Source organism: Aphis gossypii, chromosome X, assembly GCF_020184175.1.
Source record: "Aphis gossypii isolate Hap1 chromosome X, ASM2018417v2, whole genome shotgun sequence".
NCBI lineage: Eukaryota > Metazoa > Arthropoda > Insecta > Hemiptera > Aphididae > Aphis > Aphis gossypii.
Window position 1 is genome coordinate 24,265,080 of NC_065533.1, and position 20,764 is coordinate 24,285,843.

The 20,764-nt window shown below is 25.4% G+C and overlaps 2 protein-coding genes across 2 annotated transcripts in view; one reads left to right on the top strand and one right to left on the bottom strand.

Moving 5' to 3' along the window:
• LOC114120985 (cationic amino acid transporter 2-like) overlaps nt 1-12,113 on the bottom strand; it is a 26,559-nt gene extending 14,446 nt beyond the window's left edge. The window contains exons 1-2 of the mRNA XM_050206264.1: nt 11,850-12,113; nt 8,766-8,850 (exon numbers count right to left, since the gene is read on the bottom strand). Coding sequence (XP_050062221.1) covers nt 8,766-8,789 — 24 coding nt within the window. The 5' untranslated portion in view covers nt 8,790-8,850; nt 11,850-12,113. The remainder of the gene's footprint in view (nt 1-8,765; nt 8,851-11,849) is intronic.
• Nucleotides 9,743-20,764, top strand: part of LOC114126642 (uncharacterized) — a 22,049-nt gene continuing 11,027 nt past the window's right edge. The window contains exons 1-5 of the mRNA XM_027990642.2: nt 9,743-9,906; nt 9,970-10,152; nt 18,008-18,190; nt 18,293-18,501; nt 18,668-18,917. Coding sequence (XP_027846443.2) covers nt 9,817-9,906; nt 9,970-10,152; nt 18,008-18,190; nt 18,293-18,501; nt 18,668-18,917 — 915 coding nt within the window. The 5' untranslated portion in view covers nt 9,743-9,816. The remainder of the gene's footprint in view (nt 9,907-9,969; nt 10,153-18,007; nt 18,191-18,292; nt 18,502-18,667; nt 18,918-20,764) is intronic.

The following is a 20,764-nucleotide window of genomic DNA, read 5'->3' on the forward strand; positions in this document are numbered from 1 at the left end:
TAATATTATATACTCGTACATCTGTACATTTACTAAATAGTATAATAAATTAATAAACCTATACTATATAGGTATTTCGTATAAACATTATAAACATATTGTTGTATAACTTAAGTTAATTACTTCATAAGTTGAAAATTTCTCACATGTTTTGAATTCCAATTTATAAAAAGGAACTATTGATTTTTTATTTATATTAGTACATAGGTACATATAATTGTGATGAAATCCAAATTATATAAACAATATCTTAATATTTAATAACTAGTTCCAATAAAGTACATTAAATATTTTCAAAAACTATTGCAAAAATAAACTAAAACAATAATATTGTATACGCGTTATAAGAATATAAGAAATAATAATAACTAAAATTGCATAATCTTACATAATTATACATTATCCGTCTAAATATTCAAATTTTATTACTTAAGTACTCCATAATGTTAATTGCAAATTATAAATTAAGCACCGAAATAACTATCTATTTTTAAACAGTATCCAGAATTCCTCAAGTTTAGGACCATGGTTAAAATACTATATTTTGAAATTCTGTGTGGAACAATGAATGTATTGATTTTACAATCATGTGTGTTTTTTACCGTCCGTCATCGACATTTTGAAAAGTAAAAATTCTACGATTTTCTACTTTAAAAGTAGTTATTGGTAGAAAATTGAATCTATAGATTGTACTTTAAGAGGTCAAATATAAAAAGCTCCTAATACTATTCAAAATAATCGAGAAAAATCCAAACGAAATTAAGGAAAAACGGAAATTATTACAAAGTTTTTTGTTATAATTCAAAAATCGTAGATATTTAAAACTTTCACCAAATATTTATGTTAGCATTTTCTACAAAAAGTATAACTTTTTGAGTATTTTGACTTTTTTGAAATATTTATAGTTTATAAACTACAAGTATTTTGTAGCAAAAATTCTTAGTCTTCAATTTTTATAATTAAGGTTTTTTTTTATAGATATTTTCAGTTTTATTTTGGACGAAATTACATACTTTAACAATGATGAATAATGATGTTCATTATTTTGTTATAATTCAAAAATATTATTCGTTAGGACTAAAAGATTTTTCATATATTATGAATTTTACTACCTACACTCTGACATTTTCAAAATATATGTATAGTTTAATTTTAAGATATCTATTTATACACGAACCTATACACACTGTTTTACGGTAAAGTGTTATCTTAAAAATTGACAACAATAATATAATATGGTATATTACCATGGTATTATGGTATATGTATATCACCTATATATTATTTTAATAATTAAATATTAAAAATATAATATAATATTTTTGGAAAAAATTCAATCACTCATCAGAATTACATTTCATTTACAGTGATAAATCAGTGAATTCAAATAAACTACAAATATTAGAGTAACCCACTCGATACCTAAAATGTACAACAGAGCGATACCAACTTGCCCACCTTTTTGGATTTAATATATTTTTAATATATTTCGTGTAGTTAGATATACAATATACATATTATAATCGAACTTCAAAAGAATTTTAGTATTTAAACTATTGATTATATTAAAGTTATAACTAATAAGTTATAATAACTTATAACCAACAAATTGTTTCCAAAATAATTAGTGTAGGTATCTGTTTATGTATCAAAATGTATAATACGTATTTCATCACTTAAAAATGTAATTAACTAATTTATATAGTATCACGTCAATATAAATAATACCATTGATTATAATTATAAATAATAATACTTAATAATACACTATTTTTGTTTTAATTTCATGTTGACGTTAAATTTGTTTGATCAGTAATTCTTACTTTATGATTTCACGAAGTTAGCTAAATAAGCTAATAACTTGTTTAAGCTATTAGAATAGTTTTCAATAAAATATTTCAATCAGTAGGATTTTAGTTGATCCATACTTATTTATCTTATTTTTCAATTAAACATAATAATTCATATTGGATGGTAATTATAATATATGAATTATATAGTATTATATACATGCAACTACATTTAAAAAAAAAAAAAAATATTTAAATTAATATAAATTTAATTTAAATCAAACAATACAAAAAACAAATAAATAACAATATATTGTTACTAATTCGAATTAATTTTTATATTTTTTGTTTTAAAATCTATATAGTAAATACACTACTGGTTCATACAGACAACAAATCAAACATCACGTCATAATAATACTGCAGCGAGAGTGTCGAGAATGCAATGTTTTAATTATACGACTTACAAGCAATTAAATGTACGTCGTTTAAACCATACACTTAAATTATACGCTCGCGTATAATTAAATTATTATTTATACTTTATTATCAATGATTAAAAAAAATAATTTGTAAAACCATATTTATTTATCATTATTTCTTTTTTTTTTTTTGAAAACTATGCATGGTAAAAAATAATAGAATCATTGACGCATAATTTGACATAAATTATTATGTTTCATCCATACATCTGTTATTTTAAAAATAAATTTTTTCAATATTTGCGTGCATTCCTTTATCTAACGATTTCAATTATATAATTACATTTTAAGTTTTAAGATAATGATTTTAAATTTCTAAATATATTTGCATAAACAAAGTATTCATATGTATATTAGCACACATTATGTAAATTAATGTTGTAATATAGTCATACACATTTTTAGGAGTGGACTCAGAGATGATATGATTTTTATCAGATATTCGTACCTGTTGGCTATTGGCCTATAGATGACATACAAAGAGTAACACAGCAAAAATAGTTTCTGAAACTATTTTTGCAAACAAATCATTTATTTTAACTTGCGATTTATTTTTTACTATAGTAAATTTTTACAAGGACATATTATTTTTCTTATGATAATCCACGGTTGTGGCAATTAGTCTTCAACTAGATTAGGTACCTATACTAGAAAAATATCCCTCTAAGAAAACCCACCAAACAATCGGCTACTATTTTTAATTAATTATTATTCATTTTTATTATCGTTTTGCATTTAACAATAAATAACATATATAATTGTCATTGTTATTAGATAAGTTCAATGTTGTTTGCGTGTGTTCAATTTATATTTATGAATCGTGATGATCGTTGTTGTAAGTAATGTTATATTTTAAATATTTTACGATAATTTTGTTAATATTACTCTTAATGAATTGTTTAAAAATAAATTATGAAAAAGTGAAAGATTTGATAAATATTCTCAGAATTAAACATATAATTATAGTTCCAAATTAAAATTGCTACAAAAAAAAAAAAAATACCACGAGTAGGTTCCAACAATTTACAATGTTTTAAGATTCAATACAACAAATGAATTTTATACCACTTCACATCATTATCACTAAATTACATAAATTAAAATTAAAATTGTATTTGATTGGTGTTTGGTAAAAATAATTTCAAATAATTTCAAAAAGGTTAATAAAACTCACTAGTCACTACAATCTTTATACACAGTAATTAGTTTAAAAATCAAGTTACATATTTTTAAAATTCATTGACTTTAACTAAAATTCAATGTCCTTGTGTGAAATTAATCAATGTCATTACAAGAAATTGGTTGAGTTTAATTTTTAATTTTAGTTTATTGCGTCTTACATTCTTTATATAGGTACCAATTTATGGTACAAAATTGTGTGTATTTTGCAAAATTTGAGTATTGATTTTTAAAAGTATATTGGTACTTTAATTGATAGTGTTACAAATGGAAATGCAAGGTCAATCAAAATGATTTAGTTAGTGTTTAAATAATAAAGTGTGTGGTAATATAATATTTTATTAGAATGTACGATAATTAATATTCTATTATTGGACATTGTGATCGAAAAGAATAATTTTTCAACTAGTTATACCTATTTTATTTAGAACCATTTTAATAGGAATTTTTTTTATATAGGTGCACATGGTCTGTTTGATTTGAGTTAATCCTTATTTGATAAATGCGTACTTCATCTAAATAAAAAAACTACAATGAAAAAATATATATAATATTATAAATAGATGAACTTTACTGTTGCGGTTGATGAAGTATATACTCAACTGTTTTAGTTGTTCCTTACCTCATTATACATACTATATTGACATGTGTATTAACTATTTATTGTTTTTTTTTTAATATTTTGTTTTAATAGAATTTATCTTATCAAATTATAATTGCATGCAAATACAATCGTTAATGTACACAATAGTGAAAATAACTATCGTTCACGAGATTAACAGAAAACATTAATTGATAATCTTATGATAACTCCGCCTACAAAAATCCGTTTTGCTCTCTTTAGAAACATAGTAAAATATAATACAAAAAGTTTTTCCAAAACAATTTTTAGTAGAATCATAATATATGGAATACAACACACATTTTGTAAAGTTTAATGTTATTTATTAGTCAATATTGTTCTTAAACGACTTAAACTCTCAATTTCAAGTTTTTAAATCAAGCTGCATTTTTCAGTAATACTTGTTTACTTCATTCATGATCACTCATTTGTTCCGCGTATAATAAAGTAAACAAAAAAGTAACCATTATATGCATTAGATAATTTCCCATCTAGGATTATACAATATATATTACGTATAATACAGGTATAACGAATAAGTAACATAAATGTACCTAAGTATAATGTTGCGGTGTATTATCTCTCAGCATGGACAGAGCTCGTATTTCATTTTGATCATATATATATTGAATTAATCAACAAAAAGAATATCTCAAAATAACGTATGATGATAGTATCAATCATGTATTCTCAACATTAAATTTATCAATGTATATATTTTCAACAATAAATTTATTTATTTTGTAAACACATATTTATTTATACTTATTGTATAATATGTATGAAAAAATAATATTATAATTATAAAATATTATTAAATTGACAGGTCTACAAAATTTTATCATCTGCAACTAATTTAAAAATATACGAGAAGTTACTATACGAATTTAATTGACCAAATGTATCTATTATACATCAAACTTTGTCGGAAATGATGTGGATCAGAGATATATTTACGAATTATGAGGTAATTGTATACTAGTAATAGTGGTATGCCTTTCATATTTGTACAGAAATTTTAAATATTATTAAAAATTTGTAAAAATAGTATGTCTATAATCTATATACTATATACGGTTTTGTCATGACGCTATATTATTAACATACATTATTATGAATATGAGTACATTTTGTATTAATATATTTTTTGAAGTAAGTAAATCAATTTGTGGAATTCGGGTTCATATTTTATTTAATTAATATATTATTATTATAATCGGTATTTATTTATCCGTTTTGAATCACTCCTAATTACTGACCGAGTTGTTTATGTGTAAACTATATGTTTTGTTGTGAATTTAATATTTATACACCTAAATGATTCAAAGAATGATTTATGATTAATATATTTTTTTATATTAAGGACTAAGTGGTTTATACTTAATCAAGTTTATGAAGTATAAATAAATAAATTATAAACTACAATAGAAATGTAAAATACTAATTAGTAATTATAGTTTATTCTCAACTTTTAAGACTTCAAAATTATGGTTGCAATTTTTATAACATACGTATTAGAAACCAAAAATATATAATAATAGAAATTGCTGTTTTCAAAAAAGGAGTTTACCTTGCACTTAAAATTACTTTTTTATACACCAATCGCGATTTAAACATTTTTGGGTCGATAGTCAATTTCTCTCTATGTATATTTTGCAATACCCAAGAAAGACGTAGATTGTTTGTGTTTATGTTGATCATGGGCGTAGTTTTGGGTGTTCAAATACCTCCCGAAATTAGAAATAACACAATTTAAAAATATATATTGTGAATTAAATTTAATATATATCTAGACCAAAACCCCCTCCGAAAATATTTCCTATCTATGCCCATGATGTTGATAAAATTAGATTAAACAACAATATTTTCATATCTGAAGGTTAGAAAATTTTAACACAATTGCAATTGTTATACTGGCCCTAAAATATAAGGGACGCAATTTATAAACTTACCCTAAACAAAAATTTTGTTTTAGGAGCAATTATATGCTCTCTAAAAATACTCGATATTTTTCAAATGATAAATACTTCTACATCAGAATGTAAAAATAGTTTTAAAAATACCTATATAAGTAGTCTCTATAAGATTATAACTTATAAGTTTCTTAATTACAGTAAAATAAAAAATATATATAGGTACTTATAGTATTTGATTAATAAGAAAATTGAAAACTAGCCTATCATCGGACAAAAAAGTACTTCATATCGATGGATGATATATAAAAATATATCATAAAACACTACTAGTAAATTTAGTGATTACCTAGGTACATGCTACATAAAATAAACGCAAAAAAACACTTTTCTGTGAAACTAATACATTTATGATTACAATTTTGCTCACCCATCTGAAATGTCATACATACAAATTATTTTGTATATACAGGTATATACAGTAATAGTTACAACTTTTCATGTATTTTACACAAGAAAACGATATTGGAAAATTATTACAGTATAATATATTAACTTAACTGTTTACATATATCCTTACAAAGGGTTTTATTATTTATTTTGTGAAACTCAGCCAAATATAATATAATATAATAACTGAGATAATATTTGTTTTTAAGTTTAATCGATAATTTATTTTTCGGTCACCCACCAAAAACAATAACTATCATAACGTGCACAAAATTACCGAATTTTACTAAAATAAAAACTCAGAAAATTACAAGCAATAAATATTTTACAATAATATCTTATAACAATACCTACAGGCCTAGTCAAATATGTAGAGTTATGTTAACACATACATAAAATTGTTATTAAAAACCATTTTTAATAATGTCATACAATTTATAAAAATATCTAAACAGTTTGGACTACATTTACAACCCAATCTCTGTTATTCACTGCATTTTATCCAGTGAATAATTGCTATTCGCTATTGGATATGAAGACACACGGGTACACGACACTACGTAGCATATTGCATCATGCAGTAATACATACGACTCTCCAACTCTATCTTCTACTTTAATCGACAAAAATATATTAGTTATAAATATATAATTTATTAAAACTGTTAAGTAGGTATTCCTATTTTTTTGGCTAAGTTAAATCGATGTATAATATTTATTCTCTATGATATATAACTACGTAGAAATGAAAATCATGATAGTATAATATACCGAAGATAGGTATCTACTACCTATAACATATAATATATAACCAATACAGTATAATACACATTTTTAAGCGGTTCAAACATTAGTCAAAATGTATAAGAATTCTGTAGAAAACTAAAATAGTTAATAAGTATATTATAATAACATATTATATATCATATTGCTAGGTATTCATTTTTAAGTTAAATATCAATTTAAATAAAATAATAACTTTAATCGCCATAAATTTCAAAATTATGCAGCACATTATAAAATATTTAAAATAAATTAATGTTTTAAAAATATCGTTTGAAAATATGTCCTAGTTATATGAAGTTTTTAAAGTAACTAAAAACAGTAGTTAATATTATCATTTAACAAAAATGTTAGCTTCAAGTTTTGGAAAACAATCAAGACGTATTGATAAAACTATATAAAAAAAATAATCAACTACAGTTATCATAATATAATATTAATGTTCACTATAAATTAAATTGTATCTAATATAATTTTCAATACCTAGGTAATCATTAACTGATAAACGGCCCTAAGCGCAAAAACAAGATTTTAAATCTTATAAGACAACTACCTCATTGCTTATCTAATATGATAGGTGTATAGGTAAACGAAATTGGCGCCATTAACTGTATACACAATAAATCGTATACTTAATCTAAAGAAGTCTTCAAACGATAACAGTTCAAGTATATTTTTATATGATTATGTATCATTAATTTTCATACAACTTAGCTAAAACTTTGCATACAAATATTTCATTAATTTTTTCTAATGAAACGAAGTGTTTTTGAAATATATTTCCTAAAAAGTATACCCAGACGAATCATTCCATTAAATCTAGTTTTTTTTTTTGTTTTACTTCACTCGTAGTAATAATGGTTCACTTATAATTGGATTTTTACAAAAGCATAAAATTATCTATATTTACCGGTATAATATTCTTTATTTTCAAATACGCTCTAATTATAATATACCTATTCTTATGACCTAAAGGATAGGCGAAGTATATACTACGATAAATATTCTACTGGATTTAAGCTGATTTTTTAGTACACGTTTTTTGTTAACATTTTTTTTACCATTATTATTTTAGAAAAAAATCAAATTAATAAAAGAATATATAAATTACCACCCAATCCATCAACATCAACCACTGTTGAATATTAAATAAATTTACGTCAAATGAAAAGTTAAAAGTTACCTAATTCTTATTTTTCATTAAGTTTGTATACTCGTAATAAATATAATATTTTAACTTTTAACTTTTACTTTGTACCTTCAAAATTAATAGAAATAGAATATTGTTTTTTTTTATATAATCTAAGTATAAATTAATGATTATCTAATAATAGTATTGAATAATTCTCTTGATTTCAATTATATGTATATACTAACTTTTCCAAATCATACATACATAACTGTTTCAAATAATATGCATATCAAATTAGCACAGTTAAATATTTAGAAAAAAATAAACTCAAGGTTCAAAAAATTAAACTTCCGAAATAATTGTTTTTAAATTAATAAAAATTAAGATTATTTTAATTGTATAAATTGAGACTTACCTTATAATTTCGAAATTCAGCCATCTTAAATTTGAATCTTATGGAATCAAATTAAAAAAAAATCAATTATGATTCCTTATTCAACCTAAAATAAATATAAATAATATATTATTGAATAAAATTTAGTTATACATATTAGTTAAAATAAAATGTTCTTAGAAAATATAATTGATTATTAACTACAGTGAAACGACGATTATCCGCGCTACGAAATTATTTTTTTTTCAAAAATAAATTTTCAATTTATAATTTATAATAATTATAAGTATTATGTATATTTTATACAATATACATATACATTTATTTAATCATAGAATACATAGGTATACGTTTTACATACATTAGTTTTATTTTTAATTTTATATAACATTTAAATTTATGTTGACTGTATATTTTTATCATTGTTTAATTTCTCTCTTGATCCCAATTATAGAGAGGATAATCGACGCTCCCTATTCTAGACATATAAGAAAAATACGATATAAATAAAAATGTTAAATTATCATTTAAATTCATCTAAAATGTATCGTTTAATTTTCTACAAACGTATAATGATAATAAAAAATAATCATAAGTTAGAGTGACTACAGAAGAGTTGCCGTATAAATCGATTTTAATAAAATTTGCTCATTCTAGATAATATTACAGTATTTATAGGTGGACATTGGAGAAAAAAACTTTAAAGGTCTCGCCCATCTCTCTCCAACCAGATAATGTAAATAATAATCGGGATCAAAACAAAAAGAATTAATCTAATATCCTCCTACATAAATGTATAAGAAATTATATTAAAATATGAACTCATTTATATGTAATACAAATAACAAGAGAAAAACAACATTTAAATTAATTCTCTAAAACATTTATGAGAATTTAAAAATATAATATATTAATATATTTGTAAATAAAAATGATAAATTTAACTTTTTATACAAACAAAACAAAATACTTAATATTTCACTATGGTAATATTATATTTATGTTACTGTATTTAATTTTATGTTCAAAAATAATAATTTTGCAAAAAAGTTTTCGAAGTGCCTAAATTATTATGTCTTATAATGATTCTATGTTCTTGCCGCCGTGGAATGCATGGTCAAATGATTTCATTAACACTGAAAATTGGGACGAATACAACGATGTATGAATTAACAATTAATTAGATGTTAAAAAATAATACTCATAACCAAATACCATTATACAGCAACTTGTTTTTAAACACCCCGGTGGCCATGTATGCTTACCAATAGAAATTGCCCAAAGTGTCAAACTATGGAAAAGACCTGGTGAAATATTTAGCAGTGATGGACTTGTCGTTCAGTCTAAAGGAAATGCAAATGATATTGATAATCTATTGGCCGTTAACGAACCACTAATGAATATTAAAGTAATTACAATTAATTTTATTTAGTTTAATTTTAACATTTTATTTTCTTTCGTGATATTTTATATACGCGCTTAATTAGGTAGTAGGTATATATTGAAAAAAAAACACCAGTTATTCCCAAAAGTAATGATTATTAATTATTGTAACATAATTTTTAGTTGTTATATTTTATGTTTAACTGCGATTGTATAATAACATAATTTGCCGGTGACCTGTAATACAATAATGGTACAACAATATACGTATACTTTAAATAACAATGAAAAATAACTTTTGTACGAAATTCAAGGCTTTTTCAAAATACTTAATTTTTTTTTTTAAAAATGATCTTGTCTTAAAAATATTATTAGTTTTGATTTTTTGAATGTTATTCGAAACAAAGCTCCTCTTTAAATTTCAAATTCACACCTACCTCAATAAAATTCTATGCCTATATGATTTCAATGGCAGATTCGGACTTGCTAGGCTAACTGTACTTTTAGTGATAAATTGATAGTATAATTATATTACCGATTCGCCCAATTATGATAATAATAATAATATTACCGATATACATGACCATTATGAATAGTACGGATTGGTGTAATAATTATAGTGTTGTTACTCCTAATGTATTTATACCTAATAACAACCTGACTTTAAACGTACTAAATACATTGAACATAATTTGAATACCGTCGTATTAATATTTTCAATAATTATATAGGTAGGTACATTTAAATAATAGTCAGTTTCAATAATATTAATAACAAAAATTTAACATAAAAACAATTAATAAATTCCTGATTTCCACTTTATTGCATCACTAAACTAGGATATAATACAGGTAATAGATAGGTTGTTATATTGCAGTTAAGCAATATGTTTACATATCTTTCAGTAGTAGCGTTTGTTGTCATCTGGAAACTAAATTTAATCTGATTTAACTCATAAGAAATATAAAAAATAAATCGGTATGCAACTGTTAATGAAAAAAAAAAATCTTTCAATATGTTCATTTTATTGTTTAAGAAGGGTCATGGCGATGGGTATGTAGGATACAAAGTAGATGCGAGGTAATAATATAAGGATATCATATGTAACTACAGTGCTACATAAAAAAATAAAAGGCTAAAATGAACAATAGCAACGCGCGAACGACTTATGGTTCTACCACCTACGACGCCCATCTACCTGGCCACCTGTTGTTATCGATATATATATTTCGACAGACGAAAACCGAATGGTTTTGAGTACTAACTCACCGCGGAGTCGGCTGCTGATCTTAAAAACCGCACCCTTTTATTTCGATTCCAATACGGTCGTTTGTCAAAAACCTCGCTATATAGATACTTAATTTTAGTGTTTTAACTCACAGACCATTTATCACATATTATATAAGTAGCATATTATAATAATGTAAAATAGATAATTAGACAATTACGTGCGTGAGTAAAAAATCGGAGAGAGGCGATTTTAGTAAAAGATTATAGTCGGTAAATACCTAGTACAAGCGATGAATATAGATAAATCGATTAAAAACAAGAAACTAATAACTATAATATCAACCAGCTAAAGCGCGCGGTTTTTACACGATAGGCGTCTTCTATACGCCAATAACCGGCTCGAGAAAAGAGACTTGTGGTTTTGCACGCAAAACGTTTATTTAATATAACGCATAATACGCGTTTGTAATATTTGGAAAATTATCGACTTACCGATTTGCCGTCGAGTCGGTCGGTCGGTCGGGTCCGCGTCCGCTCTTGTGCGCCTTCTCGTCGGACGTGCGAACAACACGTGCTCGGCCGATTGTTGTTGGGGAGTGCGTGCGTACGCGTGTGTGCGGCGACTGGCGCGTGTCTGTGTACGGCGTACTCGCGATCACTGCAGATCGTGTGATGGACGGCGACGACAGCGACGCGGCGACGGCGACGGCGACGACGGTACGACAACAACGACGACTGAACCCGACGGTGGCGGCGGCGGCGGCGGCGACGGCGGTGGCGGCGGTGCTCGACTGCGAAACGATGTAGAATAAAAATTCAGTCCGTCTCGCACCCGATAGGTCACTGGCCCTGGCTACGGTTCTTGTGACGCCCCCCACCCCGGTCATCGGTCATCGGATGGCGTGGCCGTCGACGGCTCGCTCCGGTCGTCTCGCGCTCCCGTCCCGGGTGGTTCGGGGACGGTTAAACTGCCCCCCGGGAACCCGCGGTGCAGTGCGCGCGCGCTCGCGCAAACTCGGAAACCTTGAACTTGGCGACCGAAGCCGCCGCCGCCGCCACTTGCTCGCCGACTACCTCCTACTCCTACGCCACCTCTCCCCCCCCCCCCCCGATGGTCGGTCGGTCTTTCGAATCAAAAGAATATTATAAAAATATATGACGAGCCGCCATAACTACTGATCTATCGGTTTCCAATGCACTTATATACCGTACCGAAACGTGTGCATATAAATAAGTGTTTATGAACTCGAGAGATATGTGATTTATTATACAATATACATATTTTATTAAATCCAATGGTCTTATGGGGGGTTTTTCGTGGAAAAGCGGTATACATTAGAATAAAATCTTTGCACGTCGTGCAGCACATTCGCGTCGCGTACCTACCTAATACACGTAGTAAAAAATATCGTCGATAAAGTGTGTAAAGTGTGCACGTAAAACTGATTTATAAAAACTGAACGATATTTCTACTCATATAACCGATGTTATTGGAGAGTATTTCATATCAACTAGGTAGTTATAATATGTCCGAACGAGAAAGTTCTACGCATCCAACAAAAACAGGAAATTTTTTTTTAGTTGACTTGTCATTCGCGCAATCTCGCCAATTTTCCTCGTGAATGGGTTGAACATGATTTTTCCTTAGCATACTTTCGACTGGTATTTCTCAAAAAATGTTCAAGCTAGAATTCATAAGTTCTTGAAATGCTGCAAAACTACAGCGTTGATCAAAGCTTGATGAAACTCATTAATTCAGGGCTAGGATTTGTATGCAACAGCGTGTATTTTTTTACCACGTCCAAATGGAGTTTTAGTGAGTTAATAATTTCCGTGATTTATATTATTGTGTTGAAAATGGTACTATTTTTATTTTGCATGTTATTGCACATATTGTACTTAATGCAAAAAATTTTTGCATATTTAGTATGATTGTATTTATTGTATTTAAGCCGATTAACATTAAACTGATACAAGCATTGGTACCTATATATGGGTATATTATATAAGTTACAAGTACAAAGTTATAAGTTATAAGGTCAAATTTGAATTTTATTTTTATAAATACAATCAATCCTATGGAACAATAAATACGTTCGCCGATCATGTATATTCGAAAATTTAAAAAAATATGTGGTCGTAGCATATAACACACGACGTGTGACATATTTCTACTATATTGAATGTGAATTATAAATTGTATTACTAAAATAATAATTAATGCATATGAAAAATAAATAAATTAATTTATAGATTAATTTTTATATTAATTATACGTATTATATGACAATTAGCTAATCACTGATGTATTTCAATAAATAAATATTTTTTTTGTAACTACATTTTTGTGTGTATCTTTTAAAAATTAAAATGCATATTTTACAATTTTTTATTGCATACAAATCATAGCCCTGCTCATTATTATAAATATATTTTTCACGAACAAAACAATATACAACTTGACCCGGAACTAAGTATACGTTCACTTAGAAATACAGAAAAAAATATTTTACAACTTTTACAGTCACACTTTTGGCAGATAAGAGAAAATAAAAAAATAAAATTTAAATTATTAGTACCTATTTTTTTACAGAACTCGTAAACGAAGAACTATCCAGTAGCGCCATACTCTTGTGGAATGTGATCGCTTCACTTATTATATGAGTTGGTGGGTACTGGGTATAGATGTGTAAATCGATGGGGTTAACAAAATTAAATAAGGTGTTAATTGTATTATATACAGGATTTTTTAGTGAATCGGGCAATTTTAAAACAAATACGGATAAGCCCTGTAATTTATATGTGCGTACTACAACTATAAAATTTTATTCACCATAAATAAGCGTTTAATTATCATGGATTGTTGGACCGCACAATAACGTTCCTCTAAAGTCTAAAGTAACAGTTTGGTGCGCTTTATCTTCTTCAGGAATCATAGGGACGTATTTTTTCGATAACGAACGTGGACCATCTTGAAGATATAATTTGTAAAAATTAAATAACAAATTAACAACTCTTCAATGCTATTTTATATAATTTCAGGTTATATAAATATATTTGTTAAAAATATACTTGTTTTGTTTTTATAGTTATTTTAAAATCACCCGATTCACTACCCCACCCTGTATATTATAATTAATGCTTAATAACGTGTAACAAAAAAAAAAATTGCGTGTATTTTTATATCATATTAGATAGCTGAAAAGTTTAGGTGGGTGGGTTATATGCATATTATAGAATAGTATACGTACATATTCATATTTATTGGTAAGTACCTATTTATATATATTATTAAATGTAAAACGTACCTACCGTTATGCACTCATAAAACACACTATATGTAAAAAAATTATTTATTTATTTTAAATTTGTCTTCTGGTTTTAATCAATTACTATACTCGAAAATAAAATACCGGTAATGGTGGTATAGCTTATATAGATAAAAATATATTGGTATTAAAAAAAAATACTTAGAAAGTCGCTCTGTTATGTACCTATGTATAGTATGTTTCGAGTGTACCTCGTAATTTATTAGGTGTTAATGGATTAACGGATAATAATGTTATTTTTTAATTCAATGATAAATCATTGAATGCAAATAACGATTCTTAGTTAACTTGTAAGTATTTCTAATGATATGTTATTACTTATTTATATTACTATTATAAACTGAAGTTCCTATTTTTAATATGGTAAATTTAACTAATTGGTGTCAAAAACAATATATTTCTTTATTTAGTATTATAATTTATATTATTAAATATTAATTATCATAGTATCATTATTATTTATTTACATGACATATTATTACACCCCGTAGATTGGTGTGAATTGGTTCAGTTATTCTTATTTATAAATATTTTATTATTCTATAATTAATTTTTATTGATAATATAAAAATAAAAAATTTTTTGAGGATAAATCGTCATTATAAGTTTGAATATTCAATGTTGAAAACATATTTAAAAATATATATGGTTAATTTTTTTTTAAATCCAAGAAGAAAAAAATACGAAGGACCTTATATTAAATTTTTAACCTAACTATTTTACTCATAAACAATAATTTTAACACATTTAAATTCAAAAAAACCATAAAAAAAAATCAACATTTCAAGTCTATAAGACTATAAATAACACAAAGTATTTTGAATATTTAATCATATTTAAAAAATGCTATATAAAATATGTTTGGTAATAATTTCAAGTCTCTATAATATAGAGTCTGTATAGTTATTCATTTTTAAAATTACAAAAACTAAATTAATATTTTTAAAAAACTAATTTTGTATAAATAATTTAGTTTTCCATATTTTTAAAAAAAATTTTTGGTTTTTTCCGATGTTTTGAAATTTACTTGAACATTTTTACTTTTAACCTCTTCTAAGTACCAACCAGATCCCATTTTTTACTAAAAAACCATACTCAAATTGAAAATTAAAATATTTTCACTGCCTCTTAAAGGTGACTCCAAGTAGGTACAAAAAAAACACACACGACATATCATTGTAAAACCTACATTTATCGTTCAACAAAAAATTTAAAAAATAGTATATTTTCATATTTGTTGCTATAACAGCAAATTAATCAAATGATTATATTATAAAACAATTTTAATGTTTCTTAAAATTGCTATTTAATCGAATGGATTTTTAATTAAATATAATTCTCAATAAATTTCAAATCAGAACACTTATATGTGTTATTAATTCAATGGATATAAGTAGTTCAAAGTACTTGTAAATTAGTTAATTATCTTAACTACTATAATTATTTATCAATGAAATGTGATTTACTCGCGATTCATCAATTTAATATCAGCACTATTTCAATTATTCTAACCCAAGGTCAATTTACATACTTTTTCATTATTTTATCTCATTTTTTCCATATATTTGTCATATACGACTACACTACCTCATCAATACTTATAAACCTTTAAACCCCTAGAAAAATGAATAACGGGTAATGGGTGTAGACAATGTTATTCCTTGCATGTTTCGTGTTTATATTATAATTTAATATACCATATGCAATGACTAATGTCTCACTAAATCGCTGTATATCGGATAACCTTTTATGTACAATAAGCGCTGTCATGAAAATAGACACACGAACATGTATTTGTGTATATTATAATTTATAATGAAATGTATAGGTTTACAAATAACTAACCGGTTACCTAATAAGATGATTAAACAGCAAATAAATTCTTTAAAAACCTAACAGTTAGATCCATTCACAGTTTAAAGAACGTGAAACTAAAAAAAGTTGTTGTGAGACAAATTTAATCAAAGATAGAGCATAACATTGCTTTTAAATTGATTTATAATAGTGTAATGTGTATTAAATGCATCGATAACATAATTAATTAAATCTATATAAATTATACTCATTAGGACAATGTAAATTGCCAAGGTATGAAAAATTATATTTTAACATAGGTAGGTGATTTAAATGTATATCCAAATAAGATTTATGAAATTTAAATTCTTGATAATTCAGCATTAAGTAATGTTTTAAATGGAATTTAAATGCTACACATGAATAATTAGTTACCTAAAGCTTTTTCATAATTTACTCAAAAATTATTATCATTATTCCTATAATATTATTATAATAACTTACGTAACATTTCTAATCGGTAAATAAATATATAATATTAATATATTGACACACATCTATAAAAATGTATATTTATGATATTATTTTAGATTATTCAACAAACAGTTAAGTTTTTGAAAATGATGAATAATTAATACATTTTAATATGAGCGTATCGTGAGTGGGCATGGAGGTACTTGCCCCCCTGCGCTCAAATTGAATTATATTTCATAATACCAAACGTGTAAGTTTTACATTAAAATCGCTTTAGCAATTGGCATAATAACTTGATTTTACGAAGACTATAGACGATTGATATAATCATTTAAAAATATTAAATAACAATATAAATAAATATTTTTAAGAAAAAAAATATATTTTTAATTTGCCCCTTCCTGATTGAAATTCTAGCTACAGCTTTTAATAAATTACAAAAATTATTTTTGTATTATGTAAAAATGTCAAGTACATTAATGCATGATTGATATTAGAAAAGCGTATCGTACACCTAGTGTCTCATAATATTCCAATGGTTTATATGATGGGCTGGACATCTCGTCAGAACTCCGACATTCTGTAGAGTGTGTAATGTGTATTGTGTTATAAAAAATAATAATTACCATTATCATTATCATCGAAATTAAAAATATGCACCGTAGATATATAATACAATAAGTGTGATGTTTATTATTTTTAAATTATTTATATATATTATATACAATACATGATTCAAACGACATGATTATTTTCTATATATACATTTTTGAAAATATGTATATTAGTTGTGATAATAAGCAAAGGCGGACTGGGATTAAAATTGTCACCGGGATTTAGAATTAGAGTGGCCAAATCTTTATACTTATTGATTGCACATAAAAAATTATTTTTTTATTTAATTTTGGCAAAAACGACCACTGACCACATTAGGCACTGGCTCTGAATTAATAAGTAATATTTATTGTTTCATTTATTGCATCTCGCATCAATTATCTATTCACGTAAACTTTAAATAAGATTTTTAATTTTTTTACGTTCTACGTGATTCAGGTTTATCGGTGGATACTGTATCACATTGTATTATATACATCCCGATTTAAAAATAAGTGGCCACAACCATGGCATCCGTCTAGTCTGGTTTTTTCACGTTGCAAAACTGAAGTGGCGTGGAATAAAAAATCAAAACCTGAGTACAATCCGTTTGGAAAATATTGGCTTAAATTATTTTACATGGTTAGTATATAGAGTTTATTTCACTTTTCAAGCAACAGTAATCAAATAACTTCAATAAAAATATAATACTTCTGATACTCACAACATTAACTTGTTTTCAAGGGAAAGTTCCGTATGATATGCGTTAGTGATCATTTACCAATAAGTGCAGACGGCCGCATTTTATTACCTCTGTGCGAAGACAACAAAGTTTTATGGCTACCATTACTTGTCAAAGGACTGTTACGTATTTACTCGCTGACCGACGAGTTTGATCAATTCAATACAATAACATGTCTTACTGGATGGTCTTGTATTCAAACAAATTGCCAGTAAATTTATATTTTGAGCTATCTATTATTTTGACTGTGTGTCTATATAATTTTAGTTTAATAAGTTTAATAACGCAAATAATTAAATTTAATATCTTATGCAATATTTTTATACCTACACAAATGTCGCCTACATTTTTTATTATTAAATTATTAAATTTTTTAGGCTCATTTCAAAAGATAATGTATGGTCGTCGATTTTATCTCATTCGTCAAATACTGTTTCGGATATTGGGCATGTAGATTCAGACAGCAAACATAAAAATAAAAAAAACCCTAAGCATAAGGATTGTTATCAGTTAAGGACTATTACAGGCTCACAATTATGCCACCACGACGAATTTATGTCAATTTATGGAGCCAATCCTCCGAACTCAATAGTTGTTGGACTTACATTGTCACCAACTATCTACAAAGTAAATTATAATATTCCCACTACTAATAGTGAAGTTATTACTAGAGATGTAAATAGAGTATCTTTTAGCCAATACCATAACACAAAAAAATAATTTCAGAAAATCCGATTTCAAGAATACCTACCAATTGTCTAAAATTAATTCACTGTGGAAGATTAAATCTTATACTTAACTATCAAAATAATTGTCACGATTTCACCATAGCTTTTAATTGGTTCATTGGATAATACATATGTTTTTTATTATGTATAATAATTAGTAAATCTACATTGGTACATAATATATTATGTTGTAGAATGTACCTAAATATATAAATAAGTTATAAGAAAACCATAGTATTTCCATTTAATATTTCAGAATATGCTAAGATTAAGTAGGAATGTTTTTATTTTTAACTATTAAAATATTTTACTACTCAAAACGTCAAAAACTCAACAATTTTTTTAATGTATGGTTCTTTCCATTATCTATGTAAAGAATAATTTTATTAAGTATTCAGAATGCATTTCCAAAACAGAGGAAATAATAATCCAAATATGAATTGAAATTCTATAAAAAAAATATATTAGGAATACATATTTGAATAATTGAAAAAGTATTCAAATACTCTTAGACTATACACATATATATTTCCTTCACCAACTTATTTTTATCTTCAGTTAAAATGTAGTTATAGACATATCAACCTACACGATTACGCGTATTCAATTTTAATATACCATTTATTCTTTTATTCGTGTGTAAACAAAAATAAATTGTATTTAGTAGTCAGGAATATTGTTGAATATTATTTTTATTGCTAAACTGTCTTAAATAATATTTGTCTACTACCGTCACGATTTAATCAAGACCCATTCGAATATTTGTTTGAAATAGAGAAGAAAATTATAAATATCTATTTTCCATAACACTATTATATTTATTAGCAACTAAAATAAGAAACTATAAACATAAATATTATTAATTAATAATAATTAACGGTAAATTGTATTTATTATGAAAACTAATTTTTTTAAAGGTATTGATTCCACTGTTGTACTTATATATTAAATGTCGAGTAATGGATGTATTAAATATTTTGAATTCAATGATATAATATCATTGTTGACAAAAAAACAATTCTGAGCGAAGATGTCTTTTAGCTTATAGGTATCACAAAGTATATTTCATGATCAGTTTTTTTGGTATAAAAGCTATCAATGTTTATTTTACTATTATCATTATCATGAAGGTAGGTTGATTTAATTTTATCTGAAAACATTGCATTTATTATATCATTAATATTCAATTATTACAAAATTATAATATATTTTATACAATAATATAATATTATTGTTGATAACTTTTTAATGAATACCTACTACCATTTATACCATTTACTATTTAGTGTTGATTTAAATGTTAATGTTTATTATATTATAGATAAGTAAGGGCTTATAATTTAATATATTTTAAAATGTAATTACTTATAATAAATTTTATGATATACATTATATAACATTATATAACGTTTCAGTGCAACAAAAGTAATTGTTTTTAATTACATAAAAATAACTTAAAACATCGTTTAAATTTGTAATTTCACCAAAATTTTAATTTAAAATGTCGATAAAAGATTTTATTACATATTTTTTAGATTATTTAATATTTAGTTTAATAGAACATCTTTGTATTACATTTTTAAATCTTAGCGATTAAAATTGAACATAGACACGATTTTTATTTGTAAACATTTTAAAAACGAATTTTGACAAAATCACAAACATTTTCAATTAAATCAAAATTTTATAAAATGTTTAATTTTTATACCTATAGATTTAAAAATTGAAAAATGTTATTAAAAAAAG